Here is a 17,554-nt window from a genome sequence, read left to right as displayed (position 1 = left end):
TTGAAGATGATTAATAAACTTTAATTTAAATTTTGAATGAATATTTAATGTAAAGTTGCTGCACTTGACAGACTATCGAGGAAGGGGCGTGTCTTACAGCGTTGGTCTGTCATGTGCGCCTGCGCAGTGTGCTGACCGCGCAGTTCCGTTTGCTTCAGACGTTTGAAAGCTGGCACGGAAAGCACGTCTGTACGGTCTGTGGTGCCTCCCCATCCCATCCTGACTGAAATTTACTGTAACGGTAAGACGTCCCAATGCTTTAACAGGCATTATATGCAGTAATAAGGGATTCAAACTTGTAAATATGGGTATAGTCTAATAACTTGAGAGTTAATGCGTAATGTTCGGGAATAAGCTAACTTTATGGCTAGCACACACACACACACACACATTAGCAAGCTAGCGCTAACATTAGCTGGCTGACTTGGAGGGGACCACCGGCTGCTGGATCAGTCTATTCACTGGAAATGGGATACATACCGTTTTAGACAATACTACATATTATGCTGTTAGTTGGGGGCATTGGATCAAGAGATAACTTGTATTAAAAATACCTTGTTATAAGTTCGAGTGCATGCCAAATATGGACCGCCATGTGCTTAAATTTTAACTTGTAGAAGACTACACAGCCTTTAAACTGCTAGCTCAGACATTAGACTGCATAAACCGATCTGGAGTCAGCAGAGCCAACTGAGCTAAAGCCAGACTGGGGCTAAGTAGCCTAGCTAGGTTAGCTTTTAGCAAGCTAACGTCAACGGCAGACTGAATGCATGTAGCTAACTGACTGAAACTATCAGATAATCTGTAAACTTGATTTCCAGAGTTGTCGTAACTTATTAAATGAAGTCTTGAAAACCTAAACGTGGATTATTCCATTTTTTAAATATTTAGCACATCTGCTAACTTTTAGGTAATATGACTTTAAGGAAACAATACACACATTTTAGTAACTCACCGCTAAACTTTTTGTATAAGATTACTCAGCATCTAACGTTAGATAAACGTCTATCAGTGTGTAGTAAGTCAATTAGCCTCTTTAGCAAAATGCTGCCGGACACCGGATTATCTCTGTCATTCATTCACTCCCTGCATTTCTCGCCTTTAGTTGACGTTACAAGCATGGAGCTGAATGATGCTAACCTACAAACCCTCACCGAGTTCCTAAGAAAAACACTGGACCCAGACCCAACAGTCAGACGTCCAGGTAATACATCTTATGACACAGCATATCTTAGTATGGTTTATAGAGAATATTGTTCTCATTGGCCTATTTATGCAAAGCATTTGCCTGATTGTTTAATCTCTGTGTTGCAAAACTTGTTCTGTGTTTATCTTTTTTTCTTTTCTCAGCTGAAAAATTTCTGGAATCTGTGGAGGGAAACCAGAACTACCCCTTATTACTGCTCACCCTGCTGGAGAAATCCCAAGACAACGTGATTCGTGTCTGTGCTGCTGTTACATTCAAGAACTACATCAAAAGAAACTGGCGCATTGTGAGTCCCACTGAGTAACATCTATTTTACATGTTTGTTACTTTAGTATCTTGTATGTAGATGCAGTGTATCTAGATTCATGTGGCACGTCTTACATCAAATTGGATAAAGTAGCATTTAGTTCAAACTCTGAACAGAACCATTTTTGTATTATTCTTGTCGACCTGTGCACTAAGCTCATATCCTACTTTTGTGATATATTTTTCCAAAGGTTGAAGATGAACCGAACAGAGTCTCTGATCCAGACCGAACAGCGATCAAAGCAAACATAGTAAACCTGATGCTAAGCAGCCCAGAACAGATTCAAAAACAGGTACACCTCATATTTTACTGTGCCTAATTTGAAGGTGTGAAGGAAGATGCTCAACCAAGCCTGCTTCTTCTGCTATGCATTTTCACAGTTGAGTGATGCCATCAGTATCATAGGAAGGGAAGATTTCCCTCAAAAATGGCCTGACCTGCTAACTGAGATGGTGACCCGCTTCAGAAGTGGAGACTTCCACATCATCAACGGAGTACTTCGTACAGCACATTCGCTCTTCAAAAGGTAGAGTTCACTTCTTAATGGGTTTAAATGTGTGAATGATTGAATTAAAAAATAATTGATCCTTTTTTTGTCCCCTCTCTTATGTTTTTTAAGGTATCGCCATGAGTTCAAGTCAAATGAGCTTTGGTCAGAGATCAAATTAGTGCTGGACACATTTGCCCTACCTCTGACAGAGCTGTTCAAGGTAACTGCTCGCAGTTAGTTTAATAACCACAACACTTTTAAGTTGTTACATAACATTCAACAAATATCAAAATGTTTGACATGAATATGATGACATTCCAATATGAAGAAGTATTTATAGTTTTCTCTTTTCTTTGCTGTAGGCCACTATTGAGTTGTGTCAGACTCATGCTAATGATGTCAATGCCTTGAAGGTCCTCTTCTCTTCCCTCACACTCATCTCCAAGCTGTTCTACAGTCTTAACTTCCAGGTCAGTTCAGTTTGCTTTGTACTTCAAGACTATGCTTTTTGGGATAGGCAACCCCACCCACACAGACACAGACGCACAAACAAGTAATAGCACATCACAATCCAAACCTCTTTGTGTGTTGTCTTCTCTTATGAATTTGGTGTCAGTTATTGCTGTGGATGTCTTTGACGTTGCTTTCAAGATCAATGTTGGTCATAAAGGATAAATATGAAGGATTTTTTTGTGGTTCTGATGGCCAGGGAGGTCTTGTGTTTTTTTTCTTTTTAAAAACTTGGTGTTGTACATAGTTTTATATCAGGGTTCAGCACCTCTGGTAATTATGAATGCAACAAATTATTAAGAAAACATTAAATGTTAAATGTAAAAAATGTAAAAAATTAAATTAAATGAGAACTATGTCAATTGGTGATAAGCAACCGCTTTTGATGAGTGTATTGACTGGTTGTTTGCTGTCAGTGTACAGTGTATTGTGTTTTATGTTTCTTCCATCATTGATCAGGTTTATTGTCTTTAACATGCATGTAACTATGTGTTTTTTGGCTTTTCTGGGCAGTAAAAGTCAACATCAACAATTGCCATCTGACACATTAGATGTGATGAAAATATTTTACATTGAGAGATGTTTAACCATTAGAGACTTAGAACTTAGAATAAGTAATAAAAATCATCAGAAATGCCCCAAAGTTTCTCTAAAATTGCAAAAAGATGTTTGCTTTCATTTATTAGTCTTAATTGTAAATTATGCAGTCAAATTGTTTAATTAAGAAATATTTTTTTTTATTTTTATTGCAAGTCAATCATGTACTACAGCTTTAGTGTATAATCAATTTTTCCCATGCAGAGGTCAAGTCAGCTTCAGTGTCAGTATAATGTAAAGTATACACTTTAATCAGAGATGTGAAACATTTGCAGTCAACTTTGCTCTGTATTATTACACAGGACCTTCCTGAGTTTTTTGAGGACAACATGGAAACCTGGATGACAAATTTCCACGGTCTACTGACTTTGGATAATAAACTTTTACAAACAGACGTGAGTTTTTTGCTTTTCACTCATGCAATACAGTTTCAACACTGCTGTTTTATTAAGTGGTTTTTAAATAATTTGTGTTGTTGTGTCTCTTTTGACATATTCATAGGACGAGGAGGAAGCAGGTCTCCTGGAGCTACTGAAGTCCCAGATCTGTGACAACGCTGCTCTTTACGCTCAGAAGTATGATGAAGAATTCCAGCCGTATCTGCCACGTTTCGTTACCGCTATCTGGAACCTCTTAGTTTCTACTGGCCAGGAAGTCAAATATGACCTGGTGAGAGTGCTGATCCCTGACTGTGCTTCTGTCTTCTTTTTGAAGTCCACTTTCCGTTACTAACAATACACCTCGTCTTTGTCGCAGCTCGTAAGCAATGCTATCCAGTTCTTGGCATCAGTCTGTGAAAGGCCACACTACAAGCATCTATTTGAGGACCAGAACACTCTCACCAGCATTTGTGAGAAGGTCATTGTGCCCAACATGGAGTTCAGAAGTAAGTAAATGCTTCGTTCTCATCATCGGATTGCACCTGAAAATATCATCAGTAGATGAATGAGTCAGGGCTCTGCTTGCTTGGACGCAAACATGCACTCATGTACTGTGTGAGTGATACTGATCACGTTGTTAATGCTCGAATAGGTGCAGATGAGGAGGCATTTGAAGATAACTCTGAGGAATACATCCGGAGGGACCTTGAAGGATCTGGTAAAGATTTACATTATTGCTCATCATCTCCTGTAATGAAAATTATTCACATTAATGCCTGAATGAATGAATTTGTAGTTCCTTCTCACATTTTTGAGTTTGACTGTTCTTCAGCAAAGTGTCTCAAATTGTCTCTGTTGGCACATAAGACTTTTCAACCTCTATGTGTATTGTTATTTGGTTGGTTGGTTAACAAGTTAACAAAAGTGTGCCAGGATGACCTCGTCCTCATTGTTAACGCTTTCTCCATCCTTCCTCAGACATTGACACTCGTCGTAGGGCGGCATGTGACTTGGTGAGAGGCCTTTGTAAATTTTTCGAGTGCCCTGTCACAGCAATCTTCTCTGGCTATGTGAACTCAATGCTGGTTGAGTACGCCAAGAACCCTGGGGAGAACTGGAAACACAAAGATGCCGCCATCTATTTGGTCACATCGCTGGCGTCTAAAGCACAAACGCAAAAGGTATTGTTGACTTTCATTATCAGAGCATTAGTGTGCAAGTGTGTTTGATGTAATTTAAATCATTTGCTCAGTCCTTAAGTTATTGTCTTTTTTCACCAGCATGGAATCACACAAGCCAATGAGTTGGTGAATCTGAATGAATTCTTTGTGAACCATATTCTCTCAGACTTAAAATCCCCCAATGGTAAGAATAGTCTTAAACATGTCTAAATATGATGTAGAATTTTGTGTGTGTTATGTTACAACACTTGGCTTAATTTGCTTTGTGCAACATCAGTGAACTGTGGTAAAATTTAATTTCCAATACACATTAATTAACATAAACACCAACTGTCATTGTAGTTAATGAGTTCCCAGTGCTGAAGGCGGATGCCATCAAGTATGTCATGATCTTCAGAAGCCAGGTATGAAGTGTTGCATACTTTACAACTTGTTACATTTCAAAAGGCAAGATAAATGCATTAAAGAGGGTTTTTTTTTTATGTCTCTTTCCTTCAGCTTCCTAAGGATCAGCTGCTGCAGGCAGTTCCTCTCTTGATCAATCACCTGCAGGCAGAGAGCACAGTGGAGCACACTTACGCTGCCCATGCTTTAGAGAGGCTGTTCACAATGAGAGGGCCCAACAACACCACACTGTGAGTATCAAACAACTGAATATAATGTTTTTTGAGACAGAATATTGCTCACATGCATTATTTCCAAATGCAGAAAAAAATGAGCTTTTATTTTTTTATTACTAAAATGTTAAAACAAGTTGGGATTTCTTCTTCTTTTTATCCCTAAGATTAAAATTTTGTAACACACACATTTTCCCAGTCCAGTTTAGAACAAGAGTAATATCATGTTTTGACATTAGTTGTCTTACATGGACTGTTTGGAATGTAGAGTGAACAATATATGCACTTTGCAACACTGAAATAAATATTTAAGTGTAATGCACAAGCAGTGCATCTAAAACACAAGAGGGGAACCTTTACTAAATATGCGGTATTGGCTGAATGTGTGAAGTAATCACTCAAACTTGATATCAGAAAGGTTGCCTATTTATTTACCCTTTCTCCACATATCGATTGTATACTACCTCCACTTGAATTATTGCAATAGTAGCAGACCTGTTCTTCTCACAAACATTTTTAAAGACCACTGCAAAGTGTGGAAAGTCTGCTCAGACTTTTATGCCATCTGTATAGCTGCTAACACATTATTTTAGCCACTGATCCTCTCTGTATGTTCTTCAGTATCACGCCTGCAGAGATGGCACCTTTTACTGAGCAGCTGCTCAACAACTTGTTTAAGGCCCTGGCTCTTCCTGGTTCTGCAGAAAATGAATACATCATGAAAGGTAAACCTGACTGTCCTCTGTCATCTAAATGCTCTCCATTAATGTCTCCCAGTCAGACCAACTCCAGAGTTATTTTAAGTAGCCTCATCATGTCTTTCTTTTCCTCTTCCTTCTTTTTTCTTTCAATTTTAAAGCCATCATGCGCAGCTTCTCTCTGCTGCAGGAGGCCATTGTTCCCTACATTCCCACTCTGATTGGTCAGCTCACTCATAAGCTCCTCTTAGTCAGCAAGGTAACACTCACTTTGTTACTATTCATGGCTACAAATAGATTCATCAAGTTGCTGGTTTCTTCAGGGGATACACATGTCAGTTTTTCCAAAATCTGTCATCCGTTTTCAGAATCCCAGCAAGCCTCATTTTAACCACTACTTGTTTGAGTCCCTGTGCCTGTCGGTCCGGATCACCTGCAAGGCTAACCCCACCACTGTCAGCAGTTTTGAGGAAGCACTCTTCCCCGTCTTCACTGAGATCCTTCAGAACGATGTCCAGGGTGGGTCATTTAACTGCTTTTAGAAATGTGTAGATGATATGCTCATAACATAAACACAGCTGGTGGCTTTTAGAAGCAACTCCACTCATCCTCCTTTCGTCCTCTGTTGCAGAGTTTCTTCCATACGTGTTCCAGGTGATGTCTCTCCTTCTAGAGATGCACACCAGCTCTATTCCCTCCTCCTACATGGCTTTGTTCCCTCACCTGCTGCAGCCTGTGCTATGGGAACGGACAGGAAACATCCCCCCACTGGTGCGCCTGCTTCAGGCCTACCTGGAGAAGGGAGGGGCCTCTATTGCCAGCTCTGCTGCGGATAAAATAGTAAGTAATGGCAGTGTTGTGTACAGCAGGGAAAATGGTATTATTTTAGTTGTCTGTGTCAAGTCACAAGTGTCTTTACTTGTTTGGTTTTTAACACTTATACACTGTACACTACATTATTACTATTATACATTACTTATTCAGTGACCAGTTTGTTGATACTTGGCTCTTGTCTTGCTCGTCTTTCTCTCTCAGCCCGGCTTGCTTGGAGTTTTCCAGAAGCTTATTGCCTCTAAAGCCAATGACCACCAAGGTTTTTACCTTCTCAACAGCATCACAGAGCACATGCCCCCGTAAGTCGATTTAAAGTTGTGTTCCCAGTGGATTATCTATAAAATGTCATACTTACTGAATTTAATTGGTTTGGGTCTTGACATGTTTTGTTAACATTTATTTTGGGGTTTTTTTGCCAGAGAATCTATCACTCAGTACAGGAAACAGATCTTCATTTTGCTCTTCCAGAGGCTACAGAGCTCCAAAACCACCAAGTTCATCAAGAGTTAGTACTATCTTCTCATTACCAATGTTCATGTTCTGTAAGCTCAAAACATAGTCAGGGACTGAGCACATATCTTTCAACTGGTGTTATAGTGTAAATTATCACTAGATCTAGTATGAATGCAGTCTTTTAATGCTGAGTTTTACATTTTCACTGGTTTTCTTTCTCACAGGTTTCTTGGTGTTTATCAATTTGTATTGTGTCAAATGCGGGGCCATTGCACTTCAGGAGATATTTGACAGCATCCAGCCAAAGTAAGTCTGGCTTTAATACAAGCCACATGATGTGAGCAGAACGTACAATGATGTTTGACTGCAGTTATTAAGTGGTGTCATTCAGGCAGTGGGAATATGACAAGTTTTATCAACCTTAACAGCACAAAAGACTCCTAAACTGGCCGTTCGGTTTGAAGTGGAGGGCCCACTTGACCTATTTAAACCTTTTTGCTCACTGTGACATTTTAAAGGAATACTCCAGCCAATACTTTAAAGGATGGAAACTGAAGGATAGCTTGGCTCTCAGGGGATACAATGGATTTCACAGGTGTCAAACAGGTGTTTCTTACCTGCATCTTTCCATGCGGTTTCCCATTTGTCAATGCACTTTATCTCCCACCTCACAGGAAACGACAAACACAGTTTTGTGGGTCAGAATGAATTAGAAATTTGATGGTATTTTTCAGTGTTTTATGCTTAAATAATTTGTATGTTATTCACTTCAAAACCAGTCTAAAAAGAGACTAGTGAGGGAGTGAAAATGCAAACGGGAAATTAAGAGAACTCATAATATTTGGAGTGATACTGTTCACTGGAGCACAATGCATTTATATGCATAATAATAATAATGACTAATTGCTGCCTGAAAGTTCACCATGTCATGATGATGCTGGTTTCTTTCTCCTGCCTGCCATATAGTAAATATGTCCCACAAGGTTTCTGGATTTCTGTGCCTTTGATATTAATCCTACTTGCTTTTTGTGTTTCAGGATGTTTGGTATGGTGCTGGAGAAAATAATTATTCCAGAGGTTCAGAAAGTGTCTGGATCAGTTGAAAAGAAGATCTGCGCTGTTGGCATCACAAAAGTCCTGACTGAATGTCCTGCAATGATGGACACGGAGTACACTAAACTCTGGTAAGAAATCACCTCAAAGGAAACACAATCTTTGCATTTCATTCATTTTTTTCATGCAGTTAAGTGGTTAATGCCCTGACACACTGTAGTCCACCCACATGCCTCTTATCAGGAATATGTGTTTGATTTTGTGATTTAATGTGTTGTCCTAATCATAAAACTATAACCAATGATTTGGGTTTTGATGCATTTCTTCAGGACCCCTCTGCTCCAGGCGCTTATTGGTCTCTTTGAGTTGCCAGAAGACGACAGCATCCCAGATGATGAGCACTTCATCGACATCGAAGACACACCAGGCTATCAGACCGCATTCTCGCAACTGGCCTTTGCCGGAAAGAAGGAGCACGACCCGATAGGAGACACTGTCGGCAATCCCAAGATCCTGCTGGCCCAGTCACTCCACAAGCTCTCGACTGCCTGTCCAGGAAGGGTATGTTCAGACACGCAGGAAATATTTAGCAACTCAAAAGTCATCTTCTTTGGTTATTTTCTTTATTAATAAAATCATAACATTCTGTTTGGAATAGCTTTGCTCTGCTACAGATGACGGGAAGATGCTGAAAGCACATCAGTGATTCTTGCCTCTTGTCTTGATTTTTCTGGTGCAGGTTCCCTCAATGCTGAGCACCAGTCTGAACGCAGAGGCCCTCCAATACCTGCAGGGGTACTTACAGGCTGCCACTGTGCAGCTGGTTTGAAACAGATTTGATGGTGTTCACTCAGTACGGAGACCACAGGACACACAGGAGTAGCCACAGTGACCTCAGGTCACACGACAGACCTGCTTCAGTCTTTACAGATTTGTTTTGACTTGACAGTTTATGACGGATTTGCCAGAGAAATAATAATTTTGCCTGAATTAAGGGTGTTTTCTCTGAGGCAAGGTTTTTTTAAGGGTTTTTAAAAGACACGACCAAAAGTTGACTTCACTGAACTACAGTTTTGTGTTTGGGCCCTTTGTTTGCTGTGTGGCAAAGGCTAACAAGGATTTGGATATCATACTCCAATACAGTTGTCAGTTTATTTCAATAACTGCAGCGGCAGAGGTGTTTCAACAGTATTGTGTAACATCTGAACATCACAATCATGTGAGAGGGATTTCTTTAATGCTTCTTTTGTATGTTTGAATTCCTTTTTACAGTTATGAAGGCTGTAGTCAGTGGCTCAAACATGATGCATATACTTTTTTTTTGTTGCATGTTTCCAGTAGATTTGTTATCGTCTAGTCTTTGTTTCTGCACTGTTTGTTAATGTGAATAAAAAGAGGCACTTGTTTAGATCTGTTATCAGCGTAGCCTCTTTTCTGAGCAGTGTTTTGATTAATTTATCTTGGTTTGTGAATCTTGCTGGCTCCTTGGCCTCCATGTAGAAGCAAATCAATATGTATTGATTTGATAAGGAAGAGGATTTTCCCTTTCATTAAGCAAATCCTGTCTGCCCTTCAGATCCACTTCTGGTTGTTTACAGCCAAAAATGAGCCAACATGTATGCAACAGTGGATGTGTATTAAGTTTACTCTTCGGCCTTTTGTTAAAAAAGAACTTTAAGATAATAGTGCTCTCCTCTCAGATGACAAAGAACATACGGTGTGAGCCTTTGGTGCCTGCATTGGTCCATAATTTAACAAAGAAGTCTGACAGAGGTTTTAGGAGGTTTTGATGTGTCCGTTGGTCTTCAGTTCAACATTCTTGATGAAGGGTAACATGCATTTATCACCTCCCATGAAGCGATATGTTGCCACATTGGCCTCCCAAGGTAACAATCTAGATTTGGAAAGAGACAAAAAACAGTACCACATTAATGTATTTTCTTGGTCCTACAGTATTTATGTTAATGTTTTCTTCTCATCAGTGTTAACTATTGTATACTCACGCTCGTGCTAGAAAGGGAATGTACATAAGTCGAGGAATGCAGATCATTTGCTGTTCAGCTAAAATGGCTTTCATTGACTGCTGTACGGTGTAGAGGGGCTCCAGAGGTGGAATCAGACTCCGAAGCTCCTTCCTGGTAGATATTAAACAAGTGGAGAATATAGAATCTGTTTTTTTATAGTGTTAGCCACTAACGTTTAACTGATGAATGGTGGCAGCTCACCTGATTTCACAGCCTGCAAACATCCCAGTGTCTACAATATAAGGACAGACTAAAGTGGTTTTGATGCCGTCCATGTCCTCTGCTCGCAACTCGTGTGTCAGTGACTCGTGGAAACCGACAGCTCCGAATTTACTGGCACAGTAATCCTGGAGGCAGATAAGAGCATTCACATGTTTTCTGTAGAGGATTGTTTTAGGGTTTGTCTGTTCAGTTATGTGGTTGAGGGTGTCATAAATCGTGTCTCACCTCTACACATGCAGTGCTGAAGAGTCCAAGAGCACTCGCAACGGTTACAATGTGACCATGATTCTTGGATTTCATCTGAGGCAGGAAGGCCTTTGTCATCTGTTGGGTTGCAAAAAAAGGGATCTTAAAACAGGACTGTTGTGGAAACAAAGTGTCAACTGTAGTCTAACAGTACTGAACTGTTTTCAACTAGCTGCAGCCACTTCTGCACACTAATTAAATTTCTGAAATTCATTTATTGCTTTTGTTTTTGGTGTGCAGCCCCAGATTTTTCAGTGGCGAATAATCTTAATTTTGTTAGTGAATATGAGAAAATGCACCACTTAAGCACAACAGGTTGTGTAAATATCTAGTTTCAAGACCTTTATTACTTAAAATGGTTATGTGCCCATATGGTGCATATTCATGAATTTGAGGTTTATGAGGAGCCAGCATCTCACTGTTGTTCATTTGGCCTCATACACTTTACTCTTATGCAGCTGCCACCTACAGAGACACATATGCTCCTTTGCCACATCAGGTGTGTTAGAGGTGCTTTCACATAAATGACCAGCTGTCCTCTGTACAGTATATCTGTCTCTGCTATCATTGATATTTGTTGCTAATGAGCTTACCAGTTTATTATATGAGCATGAGACTGAGGCTTTAAGAGGATCAGGGGCAGAATCACATGCTGTCTGAACTGGTGGGCTTGTGGGCTCCTTTTATTCTGGGGATGAGTGATTAAGGTCTCCCGCCACCTACATGTACCCTCATGTTAACCCGAACACTTTAAACTGTCACGGGGGCACACTGTAGCTCCGCTGCGGCGCAGGCTGCTCTCATCCCCTCACACATCAGTGCACAAACACACAGCCAGCAGCGACCACTATAGTGAATAGATGTTACGTAATTCATGTCAGGCTGGGAGATGCTGTTTGCGCTGTGTCAGATGTGGACTTTAGAGTTTAAAGTTTAAAAAAAAGAGTTTCAATTCTTTGTGCGTAAAATATGCGTGCGTCAAAGTCTCACCCAAAAGAGTGCGTGGCAGTTCACCAGCAGAGTCCTCTCCAAAAGCTCGTCGGGACAGTCCAGCAGCCTCCGTCCGGCCACCACTCCTGCGTTGTTGACCAATATGGAAACTTCCCCGACCTCCGCTCTCACCTTGTCCGCCGTCTCATAGATGCTCTGTCTCTTGGACAGATCCACCGTGTACGTGTGCACCTGCACCCCAAGTTCCCGCGCCAGCTTGGCGGTCTGCTCGTTGGCAGCCGTGTTGCAGTCCCACAGCACCAGCCGCGCTCCCTCTCTGGCAAACTCCAGCGCGAACAGGCGGCCCAGCGCGCCCCCGGCCCCTGTGATCAGACACAGCTCCCCGTCTATGCACTTCAGCCTCGGCCGGAGGAAAGTCTGGATGACGGCATGCAGGATAGAGTAGATCAGGTCGATGAGCATCAGCACCAGGTCCACAATAACGATCATGATGCTCAGGCACTGTTAATGAGCCACACAAGCAGACCGCCAAGTTTTAGAGTATTACTTGTTTCTGTGCGTGATGCTGGATTAGATGGCCATTTTATATAACGGGTGTGTGCCGGATTAGGACGCCGACTGATGGTGGCCACCAATAGAAGCGCTTTTTGTCTGATGACTGAGAAGCCGACTGACTAACCCGTGCACATTCATAACTCACTCATAAACAGTGGCGGACTGAGGCAGGGATTAAGATAACACGCAGGTCCAGAGCCAAAGCCAGCGTGCAGCCTATCACTTTATTTCACAGTCAAGGATTTTTTATTGTAATTCTAGCCATGCAAAACATGAGAAGAACGGAGGTCTCGGTGATCATTCTGTAATAACGTTATGATCAATTATACACTGGATTATCTTATAAATTAAATAAATAAAGTGAGCAGTGCAGTATGTTAACAGTAAAATCCTAAAATCTTAAAAACCGAGAAACATTCATCAAATTTTCTCCACTCCTCACCACCTTTGATGTATTTCAGGTGCACACACTTCCACGTGAATTTGACGCCTTTTTTGCTTGAAGGACAGGTTTACATTTTTTTCACTTTTTTAGCCCTTCATAGTTAAAATTTTCGTGTCAAAATGTTCTGACACGATCAGCCTTTAATCATCATCACAGGGGTATGTAGTGTTTAAAAGCCAAAACATAGTAAAGAGACACACCTGGGAAAATTCACTAAAGACTTAGTTTAAAGGTATGTCCTGTGTCACTAAAAGGTGAATGTATATAGTTACTGTTGTCATAGCTGTTTTAGCCTACACCCAAAAATGTTTGTCATATTTGTATTAAGGTTTTCTGTCTTTTCTGCCAGTAACCATTGAATCCAAAGAGCACATTTAGTTGTTGAGTGAAATTTGAATTAAAAAAAGCTCTGCAAACCAAATACATTTTCCTTTCTTAAATGTTCTTAAATGTTTTGAATGTTTTTTGTGCGTTTATATTTTTTAGGTATTGAGGTTATGTATTTATGTATTTACAGGTTTTGGTGGGTCAGCTGAGAAGAGGCTTAACTTCTCTTTTAGTCTTTTTGCACACATGTTTTTAGTTAAAGGTGCCTGGAAAAGATAACACAGAATAATGTTTTCTCATGCAAAAAGTAACTAATAACTCTTACTCTGAGCTGCATTTGACTTTTATGTAAGATCTTTACCTCAGCCACAACTACGTATATTTTTAGTATTTCATCCATGACTAATCAGCTCTTATGTAGACATTCCTTTCATCTGTTATAGAAAGTTATTCCTGATCCATGATGTGAGGCGGATTACCCAACCCTGAGTAAAATGTTAAGGTGATAAACTGCTCAGCACGTGTACACAAATCCCTGATGAGACGCATTCTTCAAAAAATCTCATTATATAAAAACTGTTGTTTTTTTTCTGCAGTTCACATTATAAGTAACATTTGCTTGAGTTAAGGATTTTACAATACTGTAATCAAGGCTTTAGTGGGTTTTTTTTTTTTTTTTTCATTTTTGCTCCAGAAAGAGATTGTTCCTCATGGAAGTTTAGATTGTTTGTGTCTTGTGAAAAGCCTAAAGTTGTGACTGGCACTTACTGTGATGTAATCCCTTTTTAAAACTTTGGTCGTGACGCATCATGACGTAATGTAACAAAACAAATGGGAATCCACACTCTGTAATGTGGTCTAAGCTGGACTATGTTATCAACTAGTTAATAAGACGCAATGCTGGACAGTAATTAAACATTTTCTCCATCTTTATCTCTGTGACAGCAAGTATATTATGCTGGTTTGCTACATAAGCAAAACATTTAGCTACTTTCTATCTTTTCTGCTAAATGGAAGCTAATATTTGAGCATAAACACTAAACTGTTTAGTTCAGGACTCACAGTTTTGTATGACCTACAACCAAACAATTTAAGTTGTCGCATTTACAAAAGTTAAAATTTAATTGTCTGGTTTTCCCTATAAATTAATTGTTTTTTATACAATTAAAAAAATGCTCATCTGAAATTTAAAAAAAGTTATTTTCATCTATCACCTACAGATGGCTGAAAAGTGAGCTGGCGGATTCCATGCCACGACAGCTGAGCTACCGCCGTCCAGCAAGATCTACAAAGATTAAATGTCGTTTTTATTTTCTCGAAAGCCCCAGCACAGGACTACCCATCGAGCACCAGTTCACCAGAGCACGTTTTTTCTTTTGGTTAAGTCTGGTTGGCTTAATTTAGCCCCAAGAAAGACTTTAAAAACTGGTCTGACTTGGTCCTAATTTAGCCCAAAAATGGATGTTGACAATTGGGCTGTGTTTAGACCATCTGACTTGTATTGACTTGACTGATATTTTATTTTCTATTTTATTTGTTTATTTGCACTATTAAAAAAAAGTTAGAAACTCAACTGGGCTTATAGAAATACCTCACAGAAAGGAATACAGTAAGTTTCAAGTAATACAGTAAATTACAGTACTTTGATACTTGGTCTTACTTCAGCCCACAAAAAAGACATTTAAAATTTATCTATTTTTAGACCATCTGACTTGGTCCTTGTGCAGCCCAAAAATAGACGTTAAAAATTGGGCTGTGTTTCAACTTAATTTTTTTGCCCTAATACAAATACAGCAATGATAATAAGGTCTCATACAGCAAATGTGGAAGTTTTCTGAACATTTTGATTGCTGTTTAAATACTTAAATATACAATATTAGTGTACACACTGCTTATGGACATTCTTTGGATGACCACTATAGCTTCTTTTAGACCAATGTTATACATTTATATTCGTGTGTGTGTGTGTGTGTGTATGTTTTTAAGGAACAGATGTAAACTGCTCAAACTGACCCCGCCTACTGCGCATGTCAGTGAGCGTCACGCGCATGCTGTGGACCGCCAGATTTAAAGTTCCGGCTGTTAAGTTTCTGTAAGTCTGGATGTTTGCGAGGTCGACCATTAACTTTTTGCAACTTTCTGGACCATAAACTCGGCGGACGGTTAACTCCTTCTCATTTGGTGAGTATTTCAGAAGTCTTCCAACATTTTCGGTGTCATTATTGCGGTTAAAAACGGCAGTATTACTTTTTCGTTAAGACGTATTACTGGTGTATTTGAAGCTATATTGTTATACTGTGATGAAAATTGTTTCTCTGCGATTGGAAAACTAGAATATATCGGACAATTTGAAACTGTTTTATGTAACTTAAGTTTCGAGCTTGCTTTTTGCGGTGCTGCCTCGTGGTTAAGCTAACGGTAGATAGCTAGCTAAGGAGCTAATGTCAGTTTAAAGTATGGTTAGCTAATGGTGGACAAAAACAATACATCCATGGAGGGAGCTCTTAAAAACGTGTGGTTTCCCGGTGTGTTCACGTTCAGCGTACCTGATGTGTGTTCCCCTCAGCTGGCATTGAGAGCCTCTCCTCACTTGTTGGCGTAACTCACAAGCCATAACCTAAAAAGTTGTTTGTGATCTTAATATTTACCTTAACCCCATTAATAAACTTAAAGGAGAACTGTTGTGCAACTGTAACATCACACAGAGATGATATTGTAATTTTTATGATCGTATCGCGAAAAAACACTTTCTTAGAAGGTCCTGTGCAAGGTAGGCTACTGTTACCATGCTAACAAAGCAGATTCACTCTCAACTTCCATACATTCAATTGTAAATTAAACATTAATTGATATGATGAGGTTCACTTAAAATTGGTGGCAAGAATGGGTGACAAACTTGTGACATTTGAGGCATTGTGCTGTGAGATAAAACTGAACATTTTAGTTTTAGATCTTTGAGTTCAGCTCATGAAAAATGGGAGCAATGGGTTGCGTTTATATTTTTGTTCAAAATAAATTAAATTTTTTAGATATTTATTTAGTTGATATTCCCCCTTTTTGTTTTTGTGTTCAGCTGACGTGGTGGGGGATACATAAAGTTTTTTTTTTTATTATACATAGTTTTAAATTTTTTAAAAAACATTTTGTTTGTTAAATCAATAAACGTTTTATAAGTACTTCTTTATCAGTTATCAGTATCAACCATGAATTTATGATTGTACATTGACTGTGTTACAAATTTAATATTATATTGTCAGTAAATTTGGGTGAAACACAGCCATCGCTTATGACAGATGTGGTGGGGGTAATTTTGACATAACATGAGGTCCCTAGGTAATAATAGTCCCGTGGGAATGGGCCTCAAGTTTGTGTTGTGTTTTTGTCCGCTGTGCTATGACTAGCCCTCTATATCTCCTTATTCTTTGTCTTTCTACCAGCCCACGCTCTGTAACGTGGTCCACACTGGACTTCTGGACTCTAACCCAGCACCCCACACAAGATCTACTGCTGCCAACAAATAGTAAGGGCCATTTTTATTTTCTTTAAGTCTGTGTTGTGTTTTTGGTTGGCTGCCATGCTGACCAATCTGTTTGGTCTTTGATTGTGGCCGCCGTGCCATGACTATCCATCCCTCTTCTCTGTAACTATCCTTTATCTCTGGTTTTGACTCTCTATCTCTCTGTCTATCTCTATTCCTCATCCCTCTTTATCTATATATGGCCGCCGTGCCCTGACTATCTCTCTATATCTTTATACTCTATTAGTTTAGATCAATTGTCGAAATTGAATATAGCACTGTTATTATTATTTACACACACACACGCGCACACATGCACACACACGCACACACACGCACACACAGGACCTATAGACATACATTGGTTGCAGGGGGATGTCAGACTGTTAGAGCTGACATATAATCAGAGCTCCAAGCAGTTAGAGCTTCAGTGCCTTGCTCAAGGGCACCAACCTCCAGTTTCCACGTCAAGTCCCTGCAGACTGAGCTATTGCCGCCCAGCAAGATCTACAAAAAGTAAGTGCCATTTTTTTTTTGTGTTGTGTTTTTGGCCGCTGTGTTTGATTGTCTGTCATGGCTGCCATGCTGACATGTCTGTTGGGTTATCTTTAATGGCCGCTGTGCCATGTATGTCCCTCCATATATCACCCTACAGCATCTTTACTTAATCTTTCCAGCTATAGCTCTATTTATCTCTAGCTCATCTCTCTTGTCTCTCACATAAGATAAATAGTGTTTTTATTTACTTAAAATCTGTCATGTTTTTGGTTGGCCACTGTGCTGACTTATCTCTTGAAATGATCTTGTATTCCCACCGTGCCATGACTGTATGTTATGCTTCTATATTTCGTGGCTTGAATCAATATTGATACAATAATATATTTTTAATTATTAATCCCTCAATGGGGAAATTCAGTTTTTTCACTCTTGTAATCCTTAC

The 17,554-nt window shown here is 39.6% G+C and overlaps 2 protein-coding genes across 2 annotated transcripts; one reads left to right on the top strand and one right to left on the bottom strand.

Annotated features, from left to right (window-relative positions):
• The first annotated feature begins 133 nt into the window (after window positions 1-133).
• cse1l (CSE1 chromosome segregation 1-like (yeast)) lies at window positions 134-9,735 on the top strand. The gene is made up of 25 exons (XM_042504378.1): window positions 134-241; window positions 1,106-1,204; window positions 1,351-1,493; window positions 1,705-1,806; window positions 1,895-2,040; window positions 2,134-2,224; window positions 2,367-2,474; window positions 3,414-3,506; window positions 3,613-3,780; window positions 3,868-3,997; window positions 4,144-4,209; window positions 4,470-4,672; window positions 4,772-4,856; window positions 5,015-5,076; window positions 5,171-5,307; window positions 5,911-6,014; window positions 6,149-6,246; window positions 6,356-6,506; window positions 6,619-6,827; window positions 7,023-7,120; window positions 7,241-7,326; window positions 7,499-7,580; window positions 8,312-8,458; window positions 8,657-8,888; window positions 9,067-9,735. The coding sequence occupies exons 2-25, from the start codon at window positions 1,120-1,122 to the stop codon at window positions 9,154-9,156; spliced, it is 2,916 nt and encodes a 971-aa protein (XP_042360312.1). The 5' UTR covers window positions 134-241; window positions 1,106-1,119; the 3' UTR covers window positions 9,157-9,735.
• Window positions 9,736-10,103: 368 nt separating this feature from the next.
• LOC121952306 (retinol dehydrogenase 10-like) lies at window positions 10,104-12,259 on the bottom strand. The gene is made up of 5 exons (XM_042498892.1): window positions 11,810-12,259; window positions 10,799-10,897; window positions 10,553-10,698; window positions 10,331-10,462; window positions 10,104-10,221 (listed from the first exon to the last, which is right to left on the bottom strand). Exons 1-5 carry the CDS (start codon window positions 12,257-12,259, stop codon window positions 10,104-10,106), a joined length of 945 nt encoding a protein of 314 aa, XP_042354826.1.
• Between the last annotated feature and the right edge of the window lie 5,295 nt (window positions 12,260-17,554).

The sequence above is a fragment of the Plectropomus leopardus genome, chromosome 2 (genome assembly GCF_008729295.1).
Source record: "Plectropomus leopardus isolate mb chromosome 2, YSFRI_Pleo_2.0, whole genome shotgun sequence".
In the NCBI taxonomy this organism is placed as follows: Eukaryota; Metazoa; Chordata; class Actinopteri; order Perciformes; family Serranidae; genus Plectropomus; species Plectropomus leopardus.
Note: the sequence above shows the minus strand (reverse complement) of the source record. Positions and strands in the feature narration are given on the sequence as shown.